The following is a 10,756-nucleotide window of genomic DNA, read 5'->3' as shown; positions in this document are numbered from 1 at the left end:
AGGCCATAGAGCAGATCTTGCCATCATAGAGGGTGGCTCTGTGACATGAGGGAGTGGGTTGTGACATCACCGGGTGGCTGTGTAAGGTCATAGAGCAGGCTGTGACATGAGAGAACAAACTGTGACATCGCAGTGTGACGCTTTGACATCAGAGTCTTCTGTGACATCACAGAGCAGCTGTGTAACATCACAGGGGACTATATGACATCACAGGGGCAGTGTGACATGACAGAGATGTCTGTGTGACATCACAGGGGCTGTGTAACATCACAGGGGCCGTGTGAGGTCACTGGGGAGGTCACTCTGCTCTGGCCCCCCTCACAGTTCCCCCCAGAGCAGTCCAACCCTGCTCGTGCACAGCGGGGTCCCCTGTCCCCCCGGGTCCCCCCGCCCCTGGCGCCGCAGCCTCCCCCAGAGGATGTTCCACGAGATCGACCCCAGAGCCTGACACGGGGACGGGGGGCAGGGGCCCTGGGGGTGGCACAGGGGGACAGGGACCCCCCGGCAGCATCCCCGTGTCCCCCAGGGCCAGAGCCTGGGCCAGGGCTCCTTCACCCTGGTACCAACGAGGCCTTGAGAGCCCTGAAAAAATCCCCAGCAAGGGATCAGCAAAAAACAGATCTAATATTAAGGGACAGCAGCACAAAGTTCCTTGGCAAGAGTCACTCTGCGCCTGACTGGACACTTCAGGCACAGCAGGGAAACAAAGCAACGACAAAACCAAACCAAATCCAGGCAAGGAAACCAGAAATGAACTGAGAACTGTCCCTGTGTGTGTGTGTGACACAAGGACAGTGAGGGCAAGGATAAAAGGAATACAGCCCAAAAGCTTAAACAGAGCTCAATCTTAACAGGACTTAAGTTAAACCTTATCTTTAACTGATACCATCTACTTCACAATTTAGCAAAAGAACAGCACTTAACAGTATTTAACCTAACTTATAACCTATCACATTGCAATTTAAAAAATCTAATAATTAAACTTAAATAATAATTTAAATTAAACTTAACAACTTAGAAAAAGAACAACTCTTAGGAGCATTTAACTTAGTTTAGACCTTGTGTTTTAACCTTACTTACTGATGTTTGGATATCTGACTGACTCAGCTATCCAAGGCACTCAAACCCCTCAGAGAGCAGCATTTCTGCCACATTTCCCCAGCACGGGCACTCCTGTGTGCACACAGACACAAAGAGTCAGTGCAAGGCACCTGGGAGAAATTCCCCTGAGGGCAGGAAATGCTCCCTGTGCATCCTTTGGCATCTCCCCAGAGGGTGAAGGGTTGAGCCGGGAGGAGTGGGGAGATCGGCCCAGGCTCCGTCGTTGTTGGGGATCCCCGAGTGCAGCAAACGGGAGAGTTCCCGGCTGGGAGAGGCCCCACTCAGAGGGAGTCGCTGGCCCAGGAGAGCTCCAAGGGCTCCTTTTGGAGCGCTGTTTGCAGGGCCCCAAGAGAGGGGCTTCAGTCCCAGCAATGGTTCATCCTGGCCGCACTTGGCACCAACAGCTTTCTTTGGCAGTGTGAGAACAGGGATGTTGTGCCACGGAGGGAACAAAACCAGTTCCCAGGGCTGCTCCTCCAGAAAGCAGGAGCTGGTTGGGCAGCAGCAGTGCCTGGAGCAGACAGTGTTTGTGATGAGCTGCAGAGGAGCTGAGCCCAGGGGCTGTTGGCCAAGGCCGAGCCCCAAGGAGCATTTCTCAGCTGGCAGGGCGGCCTGAGAAGAGGAGGGGGGAATGCAGCAGCACAGGGCCCATGGAACCAAGGGACCATTGTGACACTGTGGGGCCTTTTGACACCAAGGGACCATGGTGACACTGTGGGGCCTCATGGAACCAGTGAGACCATTGTGACCCTGGGGGTCCCCGCAGAACCAAGACAACCATTGTGATACTGTGGGACCTCCTGAAACCAAGAGGCCTTTGGGACACTGCAGGGCTGCATAGAACCAAAGCTCCATTGTGACATTGCAGGGCCTGATGTCATCAGTGGTCGATTGTGACACTGTGGAACCAAAGGAGACCATTGGGTCACCACAAACCCCCAGGGTCCAAAGGTCCATTGTGACATTGCAGGGCTCATGGAATAGAGGAGTCATGTGACACTGTGGGGCCTGGGGAACTACTGAGACCATTGTGACTCTGCAAGGCCCCATGGAATTGTTGGGACCATTGTGACACTGCAGGGCCTTATGGAACCTAGGGGCCATTGTAACACTGTGGGACCCCATGGAACCAAGTCACCATTAGGGCACTGTGGATCCAAAGCATCATTGTGACACTATGGGGTCCCAGAAAACCAATGGAACACGTAACAGGTTTGGCTGGTTTGGCCCCCCAGGGGCCACCTGACTGGTCCAACTGACCTTGGCATGTTGAGGGTCTCTTCTCATCTGCTGCTGAAACACTGGGGCTCCGTGCTTTCCTTCCTATGGAAAAGAACTGTCCTTCTACAGGCACTCATGGCCAGAATTGGGATTTCACCTCCAAATTTCCTTATATCCAGGGATTGTTCGCATAGGAATATTGCCAGAACAAGTCTGGCTGGAAATGGTTTCACAAGGGTCACCTCTCATCTGTCCCCAAAACACTGGGGAAGACTCCATGCTCCCCTTCCTATGGGAAAGAACTGTACTGCTTCTCCAGGAACCCATGGGTGAGATTGGGCTTCCACCTTCAAAATTCCCTTAATCCAAGGACTGCTCCCAGACAAAATCTGCCAATCCTGACAAGTCCGGCTGGCCTTGGACTAGTGAGACTCTCACCTGCCTTCCAAACACTGGGGCTCTGTGCTTTCCTTCCTGTGGAAAAGAACTGTCCTTCTCGGCCAGGTGCCCATGGCCAGAATTGGGATTTCACTTCCAGCATTCCCTGTTGTGACAGATTGTAGGAGATTGTTGGCTCAAAACTTTTCATATGGGGGAGGATGAAGGGGCAGGTCAAGCCTTGCCCTGCCCTGTGACCCCAGCCCTGCCCTGCCCTGGAACCCCAATCCCCCCAGAGCCTCTATCCCAGCCCAGCAGTGGCTGCCAGTCCCTGGCACAGCACAGGCAATGCTCCACAGCCACCTCTGCAGCCCCAGCCCAGCTCCTGAGGGACCAAATGAGCCCAAGCCCCACCTGGGGGAAGGGCCCAGGGAGACCAAGGGGTACTGAAGGCTGACCGCAAGGCAAGCACACATCTTCACCCTGCATCCTCTTGGAATTTCCATCTGAACAGCACTGGAATCCAGGAGCTGGTAGCTGTGTGTGTGTTTCTCTGAATCTTATTTGTCTTTCTATCTCTTTGAGAGAGAGAAAGAAAAATACTTCTTCTATTTTTGTCCTCTTGCAAATTTTGATTAACATGAAATTGAACAGGCTTAGAGTTTGTGAAGTTGAATGGGCCAAATTAATGCTTTGAGAAGTGTTGTTTTGTTGATTGAATGTCCTATTAAACCTTTTGCGAAAATTTATTTGATTTTCTGAAGTTGCCAGTAAAGGCTGCTTTGTTGTTTTGAGCTCCTGAGAATTTCTTGTATTTCTCCAGTGTTTTCAACTCAGGGTACACAAACAATTGTAATTCCTCTTAAATGTCTCCTTGAGAGAGTTTTTTAGTGGATGGGGGTAAGGGCAAGTGTGTCCTGCTTGGCCCAGCCCAGGCAGGGCTTTCCCAGCCACATTCCACACTCCATTGCCCAGCTGGAGCCGCTGCTGCTTCTGAGTTGTGCTGCCCCAGCCCCAGGGACGCTCTCCTTGTCTGCCCATTCCCCCACGGTCTCTGGGCAGGGATGGCCTCACTGGGGGCTGCTGACATCCTCAGCAACTTGGAGGCTGCTGCTGAATTTCCCTGTTCCAGAGGCTTGTTCAGCCTTCAGCTCTTCAGTGCAGGAATTCAGTGTCCCAGGGCTCATTAACATTCAGAACACCTTAACAGGCCAAGCCTCTGGAAATAATTTGATTTTAATTTTCAAATTTTTGTGGTTAATTAGATCTCAGTAGTATATCCAAAGTGAATGCAATATATTTTAAAAGACAGTGAGAAAATATCATTCAGGTCCTTTTTAGGTTTTTTTCCCCTGTTAATTCATTGATATTTGCAATCTCCAATTGACACTGAATCCAAATACCTCCTCATGCAGTTTAAATAGATATGAAAATCAAGACCTTTCATGGCTGACAATCAATCAGACTCTGTCCCTACCCCCACCCTACCATTTCTCCCCCCAAACCCTTCCTACCCCAAAAATGCCCAGATTTGCTCTTTGCACACACGAGTCACAGGCTGAAGTCAGGAGCTCCCTCCATGCCCAGAGGGAGGAAAAGAGAGAAAGGGGATGAAGAGCTCTCCTGTGCAGAGCCAAGGTCCAAGTGCAGCCCCTGCAGTGGGAACCACAACTCATCAGGTTTGTGTCCTTTGTGCTCAGGGCCTGGTGACACTCAGAGGCACAGAAAGGTTTCTTTCCAGCAAACAGAACCTGATCATTTGAACAGTTTAATAACCATCACAGCTCTTCCCTCAGCTCTCTGGGATGTCCCAGCAGCATCTGACATGTCTCCCATCCTCAAGGGATGTCCATACAGGAACAACTTTAGACAAAGACATAGGAAAAGATAATTCTGTATAAGATGGAAATGCAAATATGATGTTGACTAATATATATTTTATTTTGAACATCAGAAAGACTGGGCAACTTCCTGTTGCACAAAGCATGAAACCAGTTGGTGAGAAGTATATGAATTACCAGAGAGCACCTGGAGAAGGAAATCAGAGAGCAGTAGGAAGCACATAGATCCACCAACTGTAAATGAAGAGATGTCCTTTGACATTGCCAATTAAACAAGAGAGGTCCAAACACTTGAAGGAAGAGGGAGAGAAAAAAATGATTAGAATATTGGTGACACCAGTAGAAGGCAAGAACACGACTTTTTCTCGCCTACAATCAGTACACCTCCAGGAAATTGCTCGTTGCTGGTGGGAAAGCTTTGCTATTTCTTAAAAGTACCTAAGTGACCCAGATAATAAACAGTTGCTTGTATATTATCAAACTAACAGGTATTAACACCTGTGCCCCTTTCCAGGCAGACATCAGTTGTGTGCCCATGGACAGGCAGTGCCACTTGTGCCCTGAGGTGCCCAGCTGGGATTGGATCTCTCCGAGAACACCTGAGGAGAGCAGAGCACCTTGCAAGCTGCAGGTCCCTGACAGCCCCACAAGGCTCCTGTCCCATCAACATCTGCTCTGCTCCAGTGTGAAACAGGGCCCAGCATGGTGCTGGGACCATCAGAGAGCTGAGGTGTGTGCTGGAATTCAATGCCCTCCCCATCCCACAGCAGCCCTGCTTTTCTCTGCTGCAGCCTTGGTCTCCAGCCCAGCCATGGAGGCTCTTTGGGCTCTGGAGTGTTGCTGCAGCCGCCAAGGGCAGCTGAGCTCTGCCTTTGGCCCAGTCAGGCCTGGCCAGCGCAGGCCATGCTCAGCAATTGCTTGTGTGTGCCTGGCCTTGCTGTCAGCCCCGGCAGCGGCTGCGTGGCCCCTTTGTGGCCCTGTGCTGGCCCAGCCATGGTGGCCCAGCCCCTGTGCAGGCCCAGCCCAGGCCAGGAGCATTGCGGCTGGCAACGGCCCCTGTGCCGTGGTGCCCACAGCAGCCTTGGGGCTCTGTGCCCCATGGCCTCCCTGCTGGGCAGCCTCTGCCAGCTCCTGCAGAGCCCGTGGCACCTGTGGGGCTGCACAGACAGCCCTGCCCCAGGCTCTGCCGGCCTCTGGGCCAGCAGAGAGGCAGCCAGGGCTGGCCATGGCCGGGAACAGGCCCTGAGCCCCGCAGGAGGATAGAGCTGGGCCACAGCCAAACTCAGCCCAGGCCAAAGCTGGGCTCAGCAGCCAGGGCTGCCAACGCATGGGCACAGAGGCTGGCGCTGACAAATGTCCTGGGCCCCTCCCTGCTCTGTCCATGCCACCAAGGGCACAGAGCAGCCTCCTCTCTGGGCCACTTGCCTGTTTGCAATGCCTTGCACAGGTGCTGGCCCTGCCCCACAAGGCCTGGCCTGAGTCCTGCCCCTGCACGCTCAGCCAGGCTGAGATGGACACTGATGGTTTCTGGGCCAGGCTCTCGGAGCCCAGCCCAGCTCCCTGCAAGCTCTGCCAGCTGCCCTGAGCTCTGGGCAGCACCAAGGGCCTCTCTGAGCCCAGCCCAGCCCAGCCCAGCCGGCTCTGGCCCCACAGCTCTGCTCAGGCCAGGCTGCTCTGGGCACTGGCCTCACGGCCTCAGCCCCTGCCAAGGCCACAGCAGCAGCTGCAGCTGCCACAGGACTCAGCCCCAGCCATGGGGGAAGGTGCTTGGCCAAGGCCAAAGGAGGCTCCCTGGCTGCCCTGCTCCCCTTGGGCTGAGGTGCTGAGAGCTCTGCAGCCCCTGCTGCCATCCCATCTGCCCAGGGCAGCACCAGAGCCCCGGCCTTGGGGCCCTCAAGAGCTGCTCCTGCTCCAGGCCCAGGGCCCATGCCAAAGCTGGGGCAGCCACAAAGCTGTGCCCATTTCTGTTCGTTGCTACTCTGATGGGGATGGATCCTCAGCCACTTGGAGGATGATGATGAATTTTACTACTTCTCTTAAAAAGATGCATCTTCTTTTCTGAGCTCCTTGCTTCAGGTATTCATTGAAAAAGGCTCATAAGTCTTTGTTCAAAACAGTTAAACAAGAAAAGCACCTGGACATAATTTAAGATTTCAATTCTTCTGTGGTTAGTTTGACAGATTTCTGAAGTGTATTCAAATTGAATCTGCTGTATTGAAAATAATGCAGAGAGACTTGTTTTTTCCTGTGTTATTCTCCTGTTTATAGATTGATTTTCCACAATGTTCTATTGACATTGATCCCAGAAACTTCTAGTGCAGTCTGAACAGAAATGAAAATCAAGACCCTTTATGGCTGACAATCAATAACACTTCGTCCCCACCCCCTCCCCACCATTTCTCACATACAACCCCTGTCACTCCTATGGATCAGGAATGGTGTGGCCAGCAGGAGCACGGCAGGGATTCTTCCCCTGTGCTCAGCACTGGTTGGGCAGCACCTCGAGTGCTGTGTCCAGTTCTGGGCCCCCCAATTTAGGAAGGACATGGAGGGACTGGAGCGTGTCCAGAGAAGGGCAACAAGGCTGGGGAGGGGTCTGGAGCACAAGTCCTGTGAGGAGTGGCTGACGGAGCTGGGGTTGTTTATCCTGGAGAAGAGAAGGCTCAGGGGAGACAAGGCAGTGTCAGGGCACAGGTTGGACTTGATGATCTCCAAAGTCTTTTCCAACCTTGCTGAATCTGGGATTCTCTGAAACCACCCTTGGAGCAGTTGCAGGATGAGCTCTGGGCCTCCTCTTCAGCAGCTCCACCAGCCCAGGTCCCTCAGCTTCTCCTGGCAGCCCCAAAGCCCATCCTGTCAGTCCTGCAGAGCCTCTGGGGCTCCTCCTCATTGCCCAGAACAGGGAGCCCCAGAGGCAGACACAGCAGCCCAGATGTGCCTCCCTGGCCTGGGGTGCCTCTGGCAAGGGAGCAGCAGCAGGCACTGCAGGAGCCTGCAGACAATTCCTGCAGCACTTGTAGGATGATCCTGCTGCCCAAGGGACATTCCCATGGGGCCAAGTCAGGAAGTGCAATGGGGAGTGGGGCCAGAGAGGAAAGGGCAAACAGGGATGGGCTGTTTGCAGGGCAGGGAACACAGGAGGGCAATTGGAAGAAATTTGTACCAGGGAAGAGTAAAGAAAGCAAAGGTGCAGCCAAGGAAATGGTCAGGGCAGTTTGGGGGTGGCTGCCCTGGAAGCCCTGGCTCTGAGCAACAGCGTCTGCAGTGGCACAGGAAACTCCCAGCTGATGGGAACAAACTTTCTGGCTGAGTGCAGAGGCCAGGACAAAGCTGAGTGGTTTCCCTGGTGTCCCGCAGGCCTGGCTGGCCCCAGGGGCTGATGGCATTTGTGCTCCCTCAGGTTCATGTCCCCACAGCAACAGCATGGGGGTGCTGGCCCTGCTGTGTGCAATGCAAACAGGGACTGCTGAGGCAGTGCTGCCGTGTCTGTGCCTGCAAGGATGGGGCACCTGTGTGAGCTGGGGGAGAGGCCAGGGCTGCAGAGGGGGGATGTTGTTGGCAGCTGCATGAGGACGCTCTGGGACGCTGCCCTGGGCTGTGCAGCGCACTGGGCATGGATCAGCCCCTGCTCTGCTGCTCCTTCCCGTCTGCCCCAGGGCCCTTGCAGAGCCCCAGCCATGCTGTTTGCCCCCAGCCTGCCCACGGCCAGCCTGGGGCTGCTGACGGGGGTTTCTGTGCTGAGCATTGGCCTGGCCGTGTTCTTGAGAGAGCCTGGGCAAGGAGCCTGGAGCCCCCAGGGCCTGGCCTGAGGCATCAGCGCTGCCCCAGCAGTGCCCATGGCCTGTCCCTGCTGCAGCCCCGGCACTGCCACCCCCAGGGCTGTGCCCGGCCCCAAGAGCACTCAGGCCCTGCAGCAACACCAGGGCCACCAGGGCAGCGGGGCAGGGCCAACACCAAGTGCTGCTGCTGCTGCTGCTGCTGGGCACAGCTGCTGGGCCAGCACTGATCTGCCCCAGCTCTGCACACAGACATTGCTGCTGCCGCTCCAGAGAAGGCAACACAAGGGCATCTCTGCAGAAAACTCTGCTGGGAAAGATCCTTTAATTCCTTTAAAGCCACCAAGAGCACAGACCCTCATTGACACAGTCTGTGGCCACAGGGAAGGTGGAGAGAAATAAAATGAGAAATAGCACAAGGAATTATATTTCTTTATGGACAATATTAATAAAAGTAATACAAAAGAAAAAACCCACAACAAAACCAAAATGAGTATCAAAGATGACTTTTATTATGAATGATTTGCAGAAATTGACCATCATTTTAATGGTTCCTGAAAGCATCCAGTCATCAGTCTCCACACTGCAGCCTTGAGCTCCTGGTTCCTCAGGCTGTAGATGAGGGGGTTCAGGGCTGGAGGCACCACTGAGTACAGAACTGACAGGGCCAGATCCAGGGACGGGGAGGACATGGAGGGGGGCTTCAGCTGAGCAAACGTGCCTGTGCTGATGAACAGGGAGACCACGGCCAGGTGAGGGAGGCAGGTGGAAAAGGCTTTGTGCCGTCCCTGCTCAGAGGGGATCCTCAGCACAGCCCTGAAGATCTGCACATAGGAGAAAACCATGAACACAAAACAAACAAATGATAAGCTAGCAGTAACTACAAGAAGCTGAAGTTCCCTGAGATAGGATTTGGAGCAGGAGAGCTTGAGGATCTGTGGGATTTCACAGAAGAACTGGCCCAGGGCATTGCCATGGCACAGGGGCAGGGAAAATGTATTGGCCATGTGCATGAGAGCATTGAGAAAGGCACTGGCCCAGGCAGCTGCTGCCATGTGGGCACAAGCTCTGCTGCCCAGGAGGGTCCCGTAGTGCAGGGGTTTGCAGATGGACATGTAGCGGTCGTAGCACATGATGGTCAGGAGGAAATACTCTGCTGAGACGAAGAACACAAAGAAAAAGAGCTGTGCAGCACATGCAGTGTAGGAGATGTTGCTGGTGTCCCAGAGGGAATTGTGCATGGCTTTGGGGACAGTGGTGCAGATGGAGCCCAGGTCAGCGAGGGCCAGGTTGAGCAGGAAGAAGAACATGGGCGTGTGCAGGTGGTGGCCGCAGGCTACGGCGCTGATGATGAGGCCGTTGCCCAGGAGGGCAGCCAGGGAGATGCCCAGCAAGAGGCAGAAGTGCAGGAGCTGCAGCTGCCGCGTGTCTGCCAATGCCAGCAGCAGGAAGTGCCTGATGGAGCTGCTGTTGGACATTTAAGGAGCCTTGGCATGGGGATCTGTAAAAAAAGTAATCATAAAATAGTTGGGTTTGGAGAGGACTTGAAATATCCCAGCACAGCCTGGGGGCACTTTCCCCTCACTGCCTGCCCAGGGCTCTGCTGCCTGGAGCTGTCCCTGCCAGCAGCTGCTTCCCTGTGCCCAGGGCTGGGCCCTGCCAGTGCTGCCAGAGCCCAGCCCAGCCCTGGGGGCTCAGCTCTGCCCTGCAGAGCCCTCCCAGCTCAGGCACTGCCCAGGGGCAGCTCTGGCTCTGCAGGCTCTGCTAGAAACATGATAAAAACCTTGAGCTATTGGAAAAGTGACACTGATGCTGCCCCTAAGGGCTGATTTCTTTCACTGCCTGGTTTTGTAAGATCTGAGATAAAAAATTTCTCTACCTGAACTGAGGGATGATTATCTGTTTGCAATTTCCCATCCATGCAACCTAGAGCAGTAGATTAATAAAGCAGGATTTTCCCTTTTATTCAGGCCCTGCCTTGCTGTGCACCCTGTATAATCTACTTGGAAATGTTCTGCAGTTAAATGCCATGCTGGGAGCAGTCCTGAACAATGCAGCATCCTCCCCACACAAGGAGAACACTTCCAAGCCTCACCAGCTGCCTCCTCTCAGGCAGATCTTGTCCCCCAGGGCTGGGAGCAGCTGCCAGGGCTGGCTGAGAGCTGTCCCTGGCAGGCAGCAGAGTCCCTGCCCCAGCACAGCGCCCTGGGCTGCAGGACCCTGCTCTGCAGGACAGCCCTGGGCACCCCTGGCTGCTCTGCACAAGAGACAAGCAGAGAATGTACTCACAGGCTCTGCAGGCATTGGCATGTTCCAGCTTGAGGAGATGGCTCCAGGAGCTGCAGCTGCATTGTCCTGCAGCCAGAGGTTCCTGTGCCAAGGGCTGGCAGTGATTGTGCCCAGGCACTTCTCAGCCCCTTCCCAGCCCTGACTGATTGA

At 54.3% G+C, this 10,756-nt stretch overlaps 1 protein-coding gene across 1 annotated transcript; it reads right to left on the bottom strand.

Moving 5' to 3' along the window:
• Window positions 1–8,856: 8,856 nt before the first annotated feature.
• LOC143692361 (olfactory receptor 14J1-like) lies at window positions 8,857–9,795 on the bottom strand. The gene has a single exon (XM_077172596.1). The coding sequence runs from the start codon at window positions 9,793–9,795 to the stop codon at window positions 8,857–8,859; it is 939 nt and encodes a 312-aa protein (XP_077028711.1).
• Between the last annotated feature and the right edge of the window lie 961 nt (window positions 9,796–10,756).

Source organism: Agelaius phoeniceus (assembly GCF_051311805.1).
Source record: "Agelaius phoeniceus isolate bAgePho1 chromosome W unlocalized genomic scaffold, bAgePho1.hap1 SUPER_W_unloc_1, whole genome shotgun sequence".
In the NCBI taxonomy this organism is placed as follows: Eukaryota; Metazoa; Chordata; class Aves; order Passeriformes; family Icteridae; genus Agelaius; species Agelaius phoeniceus.
Note: the sequence above shows the minus strand (reverse complement) of the source record. Positions and strands in the feature narration are given on the sequence as shown.

Coding starts and splice junctions, on each gene's coding strand:
- LOC143692361 (XM_077172596.1), bottom strand. CDS start 9,795: ATGTCCAACAGCAGCTCCATCAGGCACTTCCTGCTGCTGGCATTGGCA.